Source organism: Oryctolagus cuniculus, chromosome 12, assembly GCF_051225735.1.
Source record: "Oryctolagus cuniculus isolate XC-2025 breed Fujian yellow rabbit chromosome 12, ASM5122573v1, whole genome shotgun sequence".
NCBI lineage: Eukaryota > Metazoa > Chordata > Mammalia > Lagomorpha > Leporidae > Oryctolagus > Oryctolagus cuniculus.
The window spans coordinates 57,326,438-57,343,924 of NC_142878.1; the positions used below are offsets into that span (position 1 = coordinate 57,326,438).

Below are 17,487 nucleotides of genomic sequence, written 5' to 3' on the forward strand. Positions count from 1 at the left end.
CTCTTTTTGTTCCCTCCCCAATCTACTCCTGGAATATGGATACACAGTGATGGACAAAGGAGTCTGCACAATGGATACCCAAGTGTATGCTACAGTGCCTGCCCCTCAACAAAAGCTCAGGCTGTAAGTGTTCTTCAGTAATTTAATTCTAAATTTCTCTTCGCAGCCAGTGAGAAACAGATGATGGTGGTGTGCAAGGAGTCTCCCAAGGAGTATCTGCAGCCTTTCAAGGACAAACTAGAAGAATTCTTCCACAGAGGTAAGACTCGGCAGTCACACACACACAAGCTACTCTTGAAACACCCTTGGTGCCATGAGCCTTTCTCTGAGTCCTGCTGCCCTCTGCATCCTGGCTGACCTCAGGCCACTCCAGTGGCTCCATCAATCTATCTTCCCAAGGTGGTTACATGCTCAGATGGAGTCGTTCTATGACTTTATGTCAACTTTCAAATCTGTTCGAATTTTTAAAATCCTTTCATGATATTTCTGATTGTGTAAACTCCTTGAGGACAGTTTTGTCTCTTCAGGGGATCCTTGGTGTGTGTTTAACTGACAAATAGTGTACACCCTAGAATTATAAAGCTGTGCATTTCAAATTTGTTAGCTTAAAAAGCAGGTGGATAGTGTCTTGATGAGTGTATCAACCTGGAACCCTGCATAGCATTTCCTAGTTCTTTTCTGATAGGAAAATTGGGTCAAGTCAGTGTTGTGCATCCAGTCACTTTGTACTCATCAGTCCTTTGGCGTTAGTAGATGAACATAACAAGGCAAGCCATCTTGTATTTAGAAATCTCAGCAGATTCGGTTCCTTTCTCCACAATTTGGGCAGGAGTAGAAAACGACTGTTGATTGGGGTTAGTGAATGTAAAAGTTGAATGTCTTTTAGGTATTTCTTATTCTAATTTCTCAAATTCATCTTATGATATTAAACAGAAAATAAGTGTACAATGGTTGGAGAGAGATTTCTTTCTTTGCTAGAAAACTGGAAGAACGGCAAGTAGGAGCCTTGAGGGATATCTCAATGTGCTATTTCTATCACTGAGTAAGGCCACATGGTACTACATCATTTACAAAGATTCTTAGGCAGAGTGAATCCACAAAGTATGGCCCATTCACCTTGGGGCTGGCAGGGAAACTCTCAGTCCATAAGTTAGCAGAATTCAATTCCAGCCTCCCCCTCCTTCATGATGAGGGACTGTTTATTTGAACCAAAAGGCAGAGTTCTCTCTTGGCCACTACTTCCATATGGAAGTAATGCCATTAAATAAAATATCATCTTGAGAGCAAGCAATAACACCAGAACCCATAAACTATATGACTGTAATTAGATGGATTTTGTATGTGACTTATCAAAGTAAATAGATTGCTTTATATTATACTACACAATTATAAATAGCTTGAAGAAAAGCATTAAAAACTTCCCTCCACTGATCCCCAATTAATAATATCTACTTTTGACATATATATATAGAATTAACTTGAAATGAGGCTCATTGTACTTTAATTCTAGTTTTTTTAATTGCTACTATTCCATAGCTGGAAAATTCTGCAGTGTGTATATCAGGTATTATCTGTGTTCTAATGACCTTAGAATCTTCCTTCAAACTAGCCGACATTTTAAAATGCTTATATTGTTAATTTTATTCCTTTTGTTGAAAAAAGACAAATATGAATAGATTTAGAACCTTGAAGATTTTCTTTGGTATCTTAGAAAAGGAAGTTACAAATCACCCTTTGTGATTACATATTGGCCTCTTTAATGTTTTTCAAGAAATTTATGGTATGTCCAGAAAAAGGGAATTGGCCAGAGGCCAAGTGGATAGTTTCAGGGAAGCAACAGTATACCCATGGTAAGCTAGTCTAAGAAAGCCCAAAACTAGTGGCTTATGACACTATTGTGTAGTAGAAGATTTTTAAAATTCTCAGCATCCCAGACAGGTTCTAGACAAAACACTGGCATTTCTGGTCCAGGCCTTTTTTTTACTCCACAGGTGATTCCAATGTGGAATCCAAGTTCCACTACTGTTGAGCTTAGTTTACCTTTTAATGTATAGTCACAGATGATTTATTCAGAGTCTGCTATTCATTAAGTGTCATGATAGACGCTGGGAATACAAGATGAATCCTATTCTCCTGGACCTTGTCTGAAGGACTGCCTTCTTGGGAAAAGATCTACAAATGAATATCAGCAGCTATGCTTTAACAGAGTAAAGAAAAGGTAAAAAGAACATTAGAAATAGCAAAAAACCCATGGTTAAAACAAAGTCAGCCAAAACAAGGTACAAGATTAATTTGAATGAAAGATTATCTTTGTTATAAAATTTAAGAACATTAAAAAGAATATTGTGGGAATTATAAACCTTTCCAACAATGTGTGGTGAGAAACCTATTGAAATAGCCTGTTACTGTTATTTTGCTTCTAAATTTTTGTTTAAAAAACAATCTAGAATTATGCTATCCAGTATGGCACACCCTAACCACATGGGGCTATTGAACAACTAAAAGGAAGCTAATCCAAATTGAGATGTGCTACAAGGGTAAAACACACACAACCTTTTCAGAACTTAGGAAAAAATATGTAAAATTGTTCATTTGTGATTTTTTAATGTTATTACATGGTAAAGTGATATGTTGGCTATATTAGGTTAAATAAGTAAAATAGATAATTAATACTAATTTATCCATTTCTTTTACTTTTTAAGTATGGCTACTAGAAAATTGAAAATTCTATTTGTGACTTACATTTTATTTCTATGAGAGAGTGCTATTGTAGCAACAGAGTCCCAAGGCATTCTTTCACTCAACTCTTCAAATCATTGTGCTGTCTTCTCTCCATGAGCCCTGGGTTATTGGCATGTAGAGTTTGAGAAGGTGCCCTGTACCCATTTTCACTGAGTCTAGTCATTGTTTGTTGTCAGGACTGCTTCACCAAAGGAGGTGACAGTATACTTCTACATCAAGTGACACCTTCGTGTTCCAGAAGGTCTGCAGTTAACAAATACATGATAGTGGAAGGTGTTGTGGCACAGCAGGTTAAGCCACCAGCTAGAATGCAGGTATCATATATAAGCACCAACATGGCTGCTCCCCTTTTAACCCAGCTCCCTACTAATGTGCTTGGGAAAGTAGTGGAAGGTGGCTCAAGTGCTTGGGTTCCTGCCACCCATGTGGGAGACCAAGATAGAGTTACATGCTCCTGACTTTGGCCTGGCCCAGCCCCAGCCATTGTGGCCATTTGGGGAATGGCCCCCTCCCCCTCCCCCTCCCCCTCCCCCTCCACCGTGATGACAATGATAATGATAACTGACATATACTGAGTGCTTCTATTTGCTCAATAAGAGAAACAAATCACCTTTTTTATTTAGTTCTCATAAAAACCTTCACACATGAACCCTACTATCACCCAGTTGCACAGATGGGGACATCAAAAGTTAGGAATTTACAGTAGACAAGTTACAATGGGCATTCCAGGTAGAAAAAAGCACTGTGTGTCTCAGGAGGATGAAAGACACAAGGTGTCTGAGGAATGCCGAGAGACTTGATGTGGCTAGATCCTTGGGCAGATGGGATCAACACAAGAGCAAAGACAAGAGTTGAGTCACAGTTTGACTTGCCAGCCACTCTGAACTTTGCCTTATGGGCAATAGAAAATAGGGAAACATGGTATGCAAAAGAGTGATGTGATCACATTGGGTTTGTTTTTTGTCCATGTGTGGGATTTTTGGGTAGACCACTTTGATTTTTGTTGTTGTTTAACAAATACTATTAACAGCATTATAGAAAGGTTGGAAGAGTAGGAGGCTAGTGAAGAACTTGAGCAAAAGCACTGGCTGTAAGAATCCAAAAGGAATGGACGTACTTGTAAATATTAACAACCTCTTCTATTAATAACAGAACAGGACAACCAATTGTTAGTACAAAATGAAACAGAAGAAAAGGATAACTCTCCTTTTCCTTGTTTGGTTCACTGGCTGCTGCAGAAGATTAGATTTGGGATAGAAGACAATGAAATAAACTTTGGACTTGTTAGCTTGACATATGTAGAAGACACACAGGTGGAATCCTAGGCTTCAGGAGAGAGAGACAGATGAAACTTAGGATGTAGCAGGTTAAGTCAAAGGAATGCATGAGACAGCCCAAACAAACAAACAAAAAAAAAGGTGAAGACGTTTTCTGTTGTGTCAGAATATCTGAACACGGGGTGTCACATAATAACCATAATTGACCAAAGATACCCCTCCTCTTCTGTAGTGTAGCCTAAGCTAGTTTTCAGTTAGGGGTCTTCTCACTCACATCTTAAGCGTTTATATTCTTAATGGCTGGGAAGTCACTTGCATTGTGAATCGGTTGGTTTATGGTTAGGATTATTTTTACATATAATGCAATTCAAGGGGCTGGCATTGTGGCGTAGCAGGTAAAGCCCCAGCATCCTGTGGGGGCACTAGTTCAAGTCCTGGCTGCTCCACTTACTGATCCAGCTCTCTGCTGATGGCCTGGGAAAGTAGTGGAAGAAGTCCCAGGTCCTTGGGCCCCTGCACCCATGTGGGAGACCTAGAAAAAGCTCTTGGCTCCTGACTTCAGTCTGGCCTAGCTCTAACTGTTGCAGCCATTGAAGGAGTGAACCAGTGGATGGAAGGTCTCTATCTCTCTCTTTTCTCTCTCTCTCCCTCTCTCTCTCTGTAATTGTGCTTTTCAAATAAATAAAATCTTTAAAAAATAAAGCTGCAATTCAGTTCTTCTAACAATCATGAAAATTTAATTTTTCATTTGTAAATCATATCCTGTTGCCAGACTCAAATGGAGAGGATATATTTGTCCTTATATCTATTATCATCTTTCCCTTCTCAAAATGTCCTTAAATAGTGTTATTTGACAAAACTGTGGTACTTGTTATTAACTAATTTCATTTCCTGAGCAGAATTGAGAGTAATTTTAATGGGACCACTTTCTCATGGTTGCAATCTCCACAGTATATAAGCTTTTCCCTTACAGGTTTTTTTTTTTTCTTTTCCACAGTAGGCTCTTGTTGATTCCAATTTACAGCTCAGTTCAGAGTAACCTTGTACAGGCAGTTTTTGAACTCATGGTTTCCCACCCTTAGATCAAACATGGTCATAATGATATGGCCTTCAAAAATGTGATGCTCAAATTAAAAGTCCCCATAAACGTGGCAGGGATCCTGTAATTGAAAGAAGGTGCAGAGCAACTGATTAGATCCCAGGTATAGATGTTGTAGGTGGTCTTTTCATGCTGTTAAATTGGTCATTTGTATTTATAGCTTTGGCAGGGAGGGCTGGAACTTAAACTAGCTCTAATACCAGCATTCTCCCACACTTGGCCTTATCTCCCTCTCAATTAATGAATCTGAACCATTTTAGGCCTAGTTTCTCAAGCTAGCCTCTAATATTCTCTGACCAGCTAAAATTAAAGATATTCATAACATTAAGAAACTGTTTTCTGGCAAAAGTTCACCAAGCTAAAAACAAACACAAAACAACTCTAATAATGCAAGAATTATATCAGTTGCTGAATGCTTCATGACAGCTGAGACTGTGTCTATCTGATCCTGTTCTAGTCCCAACATAGTACAGACTCAGCCATCCCATGGTATTATTGTTTTTGGAGCTTAGGAAAAGACATTTGAGTCATATAAAGTAACTGAGGAATATGTTTTTCCTTCCATGGATTTCCTATCTAAATCCTTTCAAAATTGATCAGTTGTGCCACAGAGTCTTTTGAGATGAATTTTTTGCATGATGTCTGTGACCAGATCTGTTCTAAGGTGTTCTTTGTGATATCAAAGCATTTTTGTGTGTGTGTTGGGCCTATCCTATATTCCATTCTTCAAAAATAATAAGGTCTGATTAGACTGACAGGGACCATAACTGAAACTCTAAACTGAAAAATAAGAACAGGTTATTAGGTAATCTCTTCACTTCAACTTGTAGAAATATAGAAGCAAAATCTTCTGAGTCATCATATTTAACTATATCTTTACAGAAAGAATCAAGTTGCGGCCAGCGCCGCGGCTCACTAGGCTAATCCTCCGCCTTGCGGTGCCGGCACACCGGGTTCTAGTCCCGGTCAGGGCACCGGATTCTGTCCCGGTTGCCCCTCTTCCAGGCCAGCTCTCTGCTGTGGCCCGGGAGTGCAGTGGAGGATGGCCCAAGTGCTTGGGCCCTGCACCCCATGGAAGACCAGGATAAGTACCTGGCTCCTGCCATCGGATCAGCGCGGTGCACCAGCCGCAGCGCGCCGGCCGGGGCGGCCATTGGAGGGTGAACCAACGGCAAAGGAAGACCTTTCTCTCTCTCTCTCTCTCTCTCTCTCACTGTCCACTCTGCCTGTAAAAAAAAAAAAAAAAAAAAAAAAAAAGAGAGAGAAAGAGAGAGAATCAAGTTGCCTGGGGATCGGAGCTGTGGCGTAGTAGGTTAAACCTCTGCCTGCAGCACTGGCATCCTATATGTGTGTCATTTGTGTCCTGGCTGCTCCTCTTCAATCCAGCTCTCTGTTTACTGCCTGAAAAAGCCATGGAAGATGACCCAAGTGCTTGGGCCCCAAAGCCATGTAGGAGACCTGGAAGAAGCTCCTGGCTTATGGGGAGTGAACCAGCATATGGAAGACCTTTCTCTTTGTCTCTCCCTCTCTGTGTCTGTAACTCTACCTCTCAAATAAAAAAATAAAAGAATGAGTTATCTGGACAGTGTGTCCTGTGAGCAGAAATAATTCCTACATTGTTTTCAGAGTTTGTGGAAGGAAGAACTGTTGCTGGAGGTGTGTGCCCTGCATGTGCCAAATGGGCTCTTGTGTATCTCACTGCTACTCAGGAAGTGTGAGCAGGGTGGTTCCTATTGTCATCATACGGCCAGGAATTCAGATAATCTTCTGTGAGCTCACAGCCATCCAAGAAAGAGAGCAGTAATCTTGGGAAAGTGGAGAAAGTCATCTTATTAAGGTATATTAAGTAGGCTCTTACCTTAATGGGTTTATTTAAATTTTTTTCCCAGAATTTTCTGGATAGATCCATGTTTTAACCCTCTTTAGTCTCTCTCTCTCTCTCTCTTTTCTCTCCCTTCTCTCCTCTCTCTCTCTCTCTTCTCTCTCTCCATTCTCTCCCTCCCACCCTTCCTCTCATTATCCACCTGCTACAGCCCCTCACTTCGTATCTCTTTTTAAAGATTTATTTATTTATTTGAAAGTCAGAGTTAAACAGAGAGAGAAGGAGAGGCAGAGAGAGAGAGGTCTTCCATCCACTAATTCACTCCTCAGTTGGCCGAAATGACCGGAGCAGTGCTGATCGGAAACCAGGAGCCAGGAGCTTCTTCCAGGTCTCCCATGTGAGTGCAAGGGCCCAAGCACTTGGGCCACCTTCCAATGCTTTCCCAGGCCATAGCAGAGAGCCGGATCTGAAGAAAAGTGAAGCATCTGGGACTCTAACCAGTTCCCATATGGGATGCTGGCACTGCAGGCAGCAGCTTTACCTGCTGTGCCACAGCACCAGCCCCCACTTCATGTCTTTAATTTATTCAATTTTTTTTTTTGACAGGCAGAGTGGACAGTGAGAGAGAGAGAGAGAGAAAGGTCTTCCTTTGCCGTTGGTTCACACTCCAATGGCCGCTGCGGCCAGTGCGCTGTGGCTGGTGCACCACGCTGATCCGAAGGCAGGAGCCAGGTGTTTCTCCTGGTCTCCCATGGGGTGCAGGGCCCAAGCACTTGGGCCATCCTCCACTGCACTCCCGGGCCACAGCAGAGAGCTGGACTGGAAGAGGGGCAACCAGGACAGAATCCAGCGCCCCGAGACGGGGACTAGAACCCGGTGTGCTGGCGCCGCTAGGCGGAGGATTAGCCTATTGAACCATGGCACCGGCCTAATTTACTCAATTTTTCTTTTTGACGAGGCATCTCATAGACTATCTTTTCCATAACCCTAGTTCTCTTTCTCTTTTCCTTTCTCTTCAGTGAAAAATGTTACAAAAAGAATAAAAATGGCTAAATTCTTTTTATGCACATACAATACTAATATACCTGTTCAAGAGTGTACCTCTTTCCCAGAAAAAGAAAGATTACTCAACAATCTCACTCTAGCTTTAGGATTCTAAATAGCGGCCGACGCTGTGGCATAGCAGGTGAAGCAGCTGCCTGCAGTGCTGGCTCCCATATGGGCACCAGTTCAAGTCCCGGCTGCTCCACTTGTGATCCAGCTCTCTGCTATGGCCTGAGAAAGCAGTAAAAGATGGCCCCAGTCCTTGGGCCCCTGTGTCCATGTGGGAGACCCAGAAGAAACTCCTGGCTCCTGGCTTCGGATCAGCCCAGCTCCAGCCGTTGCAGCCAACTGGGGAGTGAACCAGTGGATGGAAGACCTCTCTCTCTGTCTCTCCTCTCTCTGTGTAACTCTGACTTTCAAGTAAATAAATAAATCTTTAAAAAAAAATACCAGCTATAGAAGCAGGCATCCAGTCTGGCAGTGAAGGTGCTGGCCAGGACACCCATCCTTTAAAAAAAAAGAATTCTGAATAATTCTTATAGCCAATTTCATGACAAAATGGAATTTATTCCCAAAATGTGAACATGATCTGATACAGGGAAATCTATTAATATAATTTATCACTGTTAATAGCTCTAAAGAGAAAATTCAAGGGATCATATCTCAACACTAGATCCTAAAAAACATATTTGACAAAATTCGATATCCATTCTTCATTAAAAAGCTCATTAAAACATTAATGCATAATTTTTCTTTTAAAAAATTTATTTACATCTCTTTTTCTCTTCATCTCCTGATCTCTCTCTCTCTCTCTGTGTCTCTTTCAGTCTCTCTCTTACACTCTTCTTCTCCCTCTTTTTCTTCTTCGCCCCTTCCCTTTGGTCTGGTTTCCCCCAATAAACCCTTTCCCTTAAAAAGAAACTATTTATATATTTGAAAGGCAGAGTTACAGATACAGGGAGAGACTGATAAAGAGATCTTTCACCTACTGGTTCACTCTCCAGATGGCCACAACAGCAGGGACTGGGCCAGACTGAAGCCAGGAGCCTGGGATTCCATATGAGTCTCCCACATGGGTCACAGAGGCCCAAATACTTGAGCCATCTTTTTGCTGCTTTCCCAGGTGCATTAGCAGGGAGCTGGATCAGAAGCAAAGCAGCTGAAATTCCGTCTGGCACCCATATGGAATGATGGTGTTGCAGGCAGTGGCTTAACACAGTGGGTTACCATTGTGCCATAATGCAGGCCCCAATGCATACTTTCTTAATATAAAGTCTGTTGGGGCCTGCACTGTGGGTTAAAGCCCAGGTCTGCAGCACCAGCATCCCATATGGGCACCAGTTCAAGTCCAGAGTCCCAGCTGCTCCACTTCAGATCTAGCTTCCTGCTAATATGCCTAGGAAAGCAGCGGAGGATGGTTCAAGTCCTTGGGCCCCTGTACCTATGTGGGACACCCAGAAGATTCTCCTGGATCTTGGCTTTGGATCGGCTCAGCTTTAGCCATTGTGGCCATTTGGGGAGTGAATCAACGGGTGGAAGACAAGCTCTCGCTCTCGCTCTCATTCTCGCTCTCTCGAATTCTTTCAAATAAATAAAATAAATCTTTAACAAAAAAGATAAAATCTGTCATAGCCCCAATCATAGCTCATATCACAGACAAAAGACCAATCTACCTAATATCAAAGAGCTCATAGACATTGTTAAGAAGAAAGAAGAGTAAATTTCCTATAGAAAAAGGACAAATGAGCAGTGATAAAAACTGCTTTTTAAACATGTGAAAAGATTTCATTTCCAGAATAGAACTCTAAAACAAATTATGTTGAAGTTGCATTTTCTATTTATAAGATTAGCAAAATTATAGAAGTTTGATTACAAACTTTGGTGTAGGACAAATATCACTTTTCTGTATTGTTTTGTGAAACTCTAAATTGTTGTAGTCCATATAGAGTTTAATTTATATCCTCTCTTAAAGTTACAAATGTATATACCTTTTAACTTGGCAATTCTACTCCTAAAAGTATCCCCTCAGATATGTTCACACATGCAAAGTGATGTATGTACCATGTTACTTACTAAAACATGGTTTGTAATTGCAAACCATTGGAAGCAACTGAAGTGATCATTAATAATGGGACAAATTATAGTATTCCCATACAGTAGAGTAGCACACATTTGTATTTTTTTAAAAGATTTATTTATTTGAAAGTCAGAATTACACAGAGAGAGGAGAGTCAGAGAGAGAGAGAGAGAGAGAGAGAGAGAGAGGTCTTCCATCTGATGGTTCACTCCCCAGATGGCTGCCAACAGCTGGAGCTGTGCCAATCTAAAGCCAGGAGGCAGGCGCTTCTTCCAGGTCTCCCACATGGGTGCAGATGCTCAAGGACATGGGCCATCTTCTACTGCTTTCCCAGGCCATAGCAGAGAGCTGGATCAGAAGTAGAGCAGCCAGGTCTCAAACTGACACCCATAGGGAATGCTGGTGCTTCGGTCCAGGGTGTTAACCCACTGCACCACAGCACCGGCCCCACATCTGTATTTTTTTTAAACAAGGGAGGTATTTGAAATATTTTCTAAATTACAAATTTTTTAAGTGAAAAAAATAAGGATCAGAAGAGTAGGTATTTAGATGAAGAGAAATGGATGAAACGGATACTACTGTTTAACAAAAATCTGAGGAAAACTAGAGCTGATATTCAGCTGGCTCTCAGCATAAGGACCATCTAGGTTATCTGTTTTGCTTAGGTATTACCCAAACTATCGTTAAATATTTAGAAATTTTCCCATGGGTCTAATCCAATAAGTATATTGCTGTAGTAGTGGATAAAGAAGTGGATGGAGTTTGAGATAGTATCAGAATTTTCATAAATTTTGGTGGTTTAACCAATGTACCTTTCCAGTTAAGCATTTTTAAAGATAAACAACTTTTTATAGTACTTTGCAATTCAGATTTTTGAAAAAGATTTTATTTATTTATTTATTTGAGAGGTGGAGTTACAGACAGTGAGAGGGAGAGACAGAGAGAAAAGTCCTTCATCTGCTGATTCACTCCCCAGATGGCCGCAACAGTCAGAGCTGTGCCGATCCAAAGCCAGGAGCCAGAAGTTTCTTCCAAGTCTCCCACATGGGTGCAGGGGCTCAAGCTCTTGAGCAATCTTCTGTTGCTTTCCCAGGCTATAGCAGAGAGCAAGATCTGAAGAGAAACAGCCGGGACTGCAACCGGCACCCATATAGGATGCAGGTGCCACAGGTTCAGGATTAACTTGCTGGGCCACAGCACTGGCCCCTGCAATTGAGACTGTGCTTCTGGTTCAAGGCTTCCCCTTTATTTGCTTTTTTTTTTTTTTTTTTTTTTTTTTTGAGTACTGATAGAAAGAAAAAGAAGTCTAAGTCCCTCATGTATTTTCCTTTTCTGAAATGAAGAGCCTGATACATGAGCTGGTACCTTGCTTTCTTTCGTTATGGTCCTGCTTACAACCCATCCCTGGTAGATCTCACAGTCATTGAGAAAATGCAAGGAAATTCTTCAGAGGCATTGAGAGCTCAAGTCAGTCCAACACACACACACACACAGAGAGAGAGAGAGAGAGAGAACCCATAGAGCTTCTCATTCTTTCTCTTGCACTTGGAGTGACTTCACTCATTTTGCTCATGGTTGCATTACTCTCTTAGGATGACCAAAACTGGAAGTGATATAAAGAGATCTCTATTAGCAGTGTTGTTTTACCATGTGGATATTAAACCAGCAGAGTCCACCTCATGATAGTGATGTGGTTTTGGGCATCCCGTCATTTCTCTTTCACTCTAGCAGAATCTAAGATCCTCGCATGAGACTGTGGAGCTGCAATTGCAGTAACCCCTTTCTCTTTTTTTTTGAACTTTTATTTAATGAATATAAATTTCCAAAGTACAGCTTATGGATTACAATGGCTTTCCCCCACCCATAACTTCCCTCCCACCCGCAACCCTTCCCTTATCCACTCCCTCTCCCCTTCCATTCACATCAAGATTCATTTTCAATTCTCTTTATATACAGTAGATCAGTTTAGTATATATTAAGTAAATATTTCAACAGTTTGCACCCACATAGCAACACAAAGTGAAAAATACTGTTTGAGTACTAGTTATAGCATTAATTCACAATGTACAGCACATTAAGGACAGAGATCCTACATGAGGAGTAAGTGCACAGTGACTCCTGTTATTGACTTAACAAATTGACACTCTTGTTTATGGCATCAGTAATCACCCTAGGCTCTTGTCATGAGTTGCCAAGGCTATGGAAGCCTTTTGAGTTCACCAACTCTTATCATATTTAGACAAGGTCATAGTCAAAGTGGAAGTTCTCTCCTCCCTTCAGAGAAAGGTACCTCCTTCTTTGATGACCTGTTCTTTCTACTCACTCACAGAGATCTTTCATTTAGGATTTTTTGTTTGTTTGTTTGTTTTTGTTTTTGTTTTTGTTTTTGTTTTGCCAGAGTGTCTTGGCTTTCCATGCCTGAAATACTCTCATGGGCTTTTCAGCCGGATCCAAATGCCTTAAGGGCTGATTCTGGGGCCAGAATCATAGAAATCATAGAAATTGCCCCAAATAGAAGTAGGGGTTAGCCTAGTGAGTCAGGTTCTTTCTGCAGATAGACTATTTGTTCACTTGTGAAGCTCTCTTGCCTTGTTTCATGAGTTTCTTTTGGAAAAACTAAAAGTAAACTAAGGTGTGTTCCTCAAAAGCAGAGTTTCAGGAACTTCTGGGGTTTTATTTATGATACTGAGCCATGATCTCACAATTTGCTCATCTTGTCATGAGTACATGTATACTTTTTAGGTTTTTATATACAAAAATCTCTATTTTATTACATTTTAAGTAATACTTCTTTCTGTATACATATGATAACGTTTTATTCTTATTTTGGTGGCATGAGTACTTCACATGAGATCTACTCTCTTCATAAATTCTTTTTTTCTAAGATTTTAATTATTTATTTAAGAAATAGAGTTACAGACAGAGAGAGGGAGAGACAGAGAGAAAGGTCTTCTATGTGCTGGTTCACCGCCCAAGTGACCGCAATGACGGGAAATGAGCCAATCTGAAGCTAGGAGCCAGGAGCTTCCACTGAGTCTCCCACATGGGTGCAGGAGCCTAAGCACTTTGGCTGTCTTCCATTGCTTTCCCAGGCCATCAGCAGAGAGCTGGCTAGGAAGAGGAGCAGCCGGGACATGAACCCGTATGAAATGCTGGCACCCCAGGCGAAGGCTTAGCCCACTGCACCACAGCACCGGCCCCTCTTCACAAATTCTTAAATGCACAATACAGCATTGTTAAGTCTAAGCACAATAAAATGTGTGTGAGTGCTTCAATGTTCTGAATGCGGTACAGAGAGCACTGTGCTTGAAGGTAGAACTCAATTTGAACACTAGCTTCACCATGTAACTTCTTAGAATGAATTTGAGCAGGTTTTTATGTTTCTCTGACCCTTTTTTCTTCTCTGAAGGAGAGTAATAATATGTGTTATACATCTCATTATGAAGATTAAGTGAGATAGCACACACATGAAACCACCCTCAGTGAACGATAAAGCTTTAATAAATACAGAGTGTTTCATTTGCAGCATTATTATTATTGTATCTCCACTCTCTATGAAAGACACCAGTTTGTTGAAAACTTCCCTCTTGAATTTTCTGTTCAGGGATGGGATGATGATGGTGCTAGATTTCAACTATTATAGCATAGTTCTTTTCTTTCTTTAAGATTTATTTATCTGAAAGGCAGACACACATACACAGAAAGAGAGAGATAATCATTCCTTTTTTTTTTTTTTTTTTTTTTTGACAGGCAGAGTTAGAAAGAGAGAAAGGTCTTCCTTTTCTGTTGGTTCACCACCCCCCCACAAGTGGCCACTACAGCCGGAGTGTTGTAGCTGGTGCACTGCACCGATCCGAAGCCAGGAGCCAGGAGCTTCTTCCTGGTCTCCCATGTGGGTGCAGGACCCAAGGACCTGGGCCATCCTCCACTGTACTCCTGGGCCACAGCAGAGAGCTGGACTGGAAGAGGAGCAACAGGGACAGAATTCAGTGCCCCGACTGGGACTAGAACCCGGGGTGCTGGCGCCGCAGGCAGAGGATTAGCCTAGTGAGCCATGGCGCTGGCCGAGAATCATTCTTAAATCCACTGGTTTATTCGCCAAATGGCCACAACCAACTGAGTAGACTGACAGAAGCCAGGAGCCTGGAATTCCATCCAGGTCTCTCATGTGAATTGCAGGGTTCCAAGCACCAGTGCCATCTTCAGCTGCTTTGCCCAGGCACATTCACAATGAACTGGATCAGAAGTTGAGCAGGAGGCACTTAAACCAGCACTCATATGGGATACTGGCATCACAGGCAGTGGCTTACCACTCCATACCACAACATTGGCAGCAAAGTATAGTTTCATTTAATCTTTGCATCAATCCTTTAAGACTGATTTGTGCCATTCTTAACCTTCCAAATAAGGAAACTGAGCCTGAAGGTTTTAGTAGCTTCCTGACGTTAGGATCTCAATCCTCTTGTTGTTATTGTACCATCCTACTAACTGAGAAGATCATTTGTTTTCTGTGTGCCCCAAGACCCCTGTGAGCAAAAAGAAGTAAACATTTTTTCCCTCACCATCTAAAGGAGAAAACACCTTTCCTGGAGTCCTAATGGAGACCCCATTTTACCTTTCCCAACAGTAACAAAAACAAAGTTTCAATTGTAATCTGTAAAGAATTGTGGTGACAGTATTTAAACATTTTATGGAACAAGCACTGAGCCCTACATCTTGCATAATAGTTGTTTTTGTGACAAATAGCTTCATGTAATTGTTGGCCCAGCCACCAATCCACCACTTCCTCTAGATTCTTCAGAACTACAGAGTTTTAATCAGTGATTTATTGCAGTTGCCATCACATGACTTCCCTTAGACTTACTCATTGCCTTCTTGGTGATAGAAGAACCTAACAATCTATATTGCCTTCTGGGAGTAAATTTTGCAGAATCCCTATTTTATAATGCATAGTTTTGTAGATAATGTGCAACCCTGGAATGATCTCTTCATTCCTTCAAATAAGGTCTGTTTCTTTGAGTTCATTTTACCTTAAAAGTATTGGTAGCATTCGTACAAACCCAGGACTAATGTATGGACAGCATTTAGCACAGACCCTGGCACTATATATGAATTAGCTGCTGCGGTTTCAGTTTCAGTTGTTTCGTCACAGTCTTGTCCGGTGGTTCAGAGGGTGGGGCTCAGAAAATCAATCACAGAAGTTTTACTTGCCCAAGGGTAAAAAGAGCATTGGTCCCAGGTTCAAACTGCATGTACTGTAGGTGGGCTCTGGGCCTCCCTATCTGTGACTTCTGTATCTGCAGAATCAACTAACTTTACATCAAAAATACTATGACAAGGACTACATAGTAAGACCTACAATGGCATCTGTAAGAACATGTACAGACTTTTAACACAATCATGATTCCCTAAACACAGTATAATAACTATATGTAACATATATACCATATTGGAGATGATTTAATGTATACAGGAGGGCATATGCAGGTTATATGCAGATACTAAGCCATTTTATATAAGGGACTGAGCATCCTCAGATTTTGACATCCATAGGGGATGTCCTAGAACCAGTCAATCCCCATGAATTCTGAGGGATAACTATAAGTATTAACTACAGAGGAAAGTCTTAAGTATTAGGACATCGTTTTCATCTTGCTCATCTCTAAAAGTAAGACAAAGAAATGGATATAAGCTGGGATTTTCTAAGACTTGAGGTAACCCTTTTGTCATAATTTGTACATCATCATCTACATAGTCAGGAAAGTAGAGTTCAAATGGTACCAGATATGCATGTAGCTTTGCTATATGATTATCTTCTACATTAAAATATTTTATTTGGAAATTCCACCGTAATTTCTGTAGTTAAGTCTTAATGATAGAAGGGATATACATAATTCCATTAAAGATGGCATGCCTTATCTGTCACATACTAGGGCTACCAAAATCAACAATATTACCACCTAGTGGCAGCTGAATTGAACTGCAAACACATAATCCTTGGGTTTAAGAATCTGAGTACCTGTCTCAATGGCTAAAAGTGTTGGAAAAAGACAAAACAAAAAAATACTAGAATTCACAACTTTAGTTATCCTCAATAACTTAATTACTCTACAGGCAAAGCCTGCTTTCTAGAAGATTGGGAGAATGATGACAATTTGTTTTTCCATTTTTTTTGAGCAACTGAACAAGGTACTAAACTAAAGCTTAAGAGAATATGATCATTTAACTCTTAAATCCTTTTATTAACCTTTTGAATTGAAAAGAAATACTTTTACCTTTCTCTACCACTTTTTGTGTTTAAATTTTGATTTATTGATAGCATTTTCCTTCTGCAAATTAAAATATGTATTTCAGTCAGGACCATTTTAAACAGGGCTAAAAATGCTTACCTCACTATAGGAAATATGCAGTGTCAGTTCATGTCATTTAATAAATTTAACAAAACCTAAGTGTTTAGTTTCTTGAAATGCCAGTCCTTGGTAGCTCATCCTTACTTGACCTCAGAGGCAGGCATCGGAACCTCTATTTACCACTTTCCCTCTACCCTTAGCATTCACCAACTTGTTGACATCCAAAGTTACTGAAATAAACCATCTGCCTGCTGTGCTCATCGCACCATCCCATTTCCTTGCTGAAATACTGATATGTGGAATGAGTAATTATAACAAATCTAGAGAATATAATATATTCAAGAGGGTAATACAGAAAGCCACTAAAATCTCTCTTTGAAATTGCTGTTCTTCTCAGGAGGGTGCTACTCTTCCCCTAATAGCTTCGTTTCAGCTTCATGATTTTAAAATTAAGCCTAATTGCTAACATAATATATATGCATGATTGTCTGCTTTCTTAAGCTTCCTCTGGCATTGGGTCCAGATTGTAGTCATGGCTGTAGCATTAATCATAATTGGTCTGAGCTTCATGTGGTAAAATAGGTTCCAATGTGTTGTCTGCAATTAATGGAACTAGATAGTCCTGGGTAAGAATCAAGGCGGGAGGGTGGTTGCATCTCTTTCTAATTGTGTTTTTTTTTTGTCTGCTGTAGTCTCCTGGGAGCCTATTGTGACCTGAGGGCTGGCTTTAGGATTACACAAACCTGAGTTCAGGTTCTTTTGCTAGCTGTCTGGCCTTGGGAATTTCCTCAAAGACTGGGTTCCTTCATCTCAGTGATAGAGGTTATAACACCAATACCGTAAGGTTATTGTAACCATCAAGTTACCTAAACTGTCAGCTCCCTATTATGGTGCCTAACTTAACCGTGTGCATAAATATTTGTTCTCTGCCTTCCCATTACCCTCTCTTTGTGTTCCCTTGTGCTTTGCTATGACTTTTACTTCTTAGGGTAAGTCAGAATTTAGTTTCAGCTAAGAGATTTTGTTAACCATCAGTTTTTCTCTTGCCACACTTGCACAGATGAAGTTGTTCAACT

General features: G+C 40.7%; 1 protein-coding gene across 7 annotated transcripts in view; it reads left to right on the forward strand.

Moving 5' to 3' along the window:
- Window positions 1-17,487, forward strand: part of FMN1 (formin 1) — a 481,759-nt gene that overhangs the window by 361,507 nt on the left and 102,765 nt on the right. For all 7 annotated transcript variants that reach the window (XM_089309385.1, XM_051822097.3, XM_070053344.2 and 4 more), the window contains one exon: window positions 167-259. In XM_089309385.1, coding sequence (XP_089165511.1) covers window positions 167-259 — 93 coding nt within the window. The remainder of the gene's footprint in view (window positions 1-166; window positions 260-17,487) is intronic.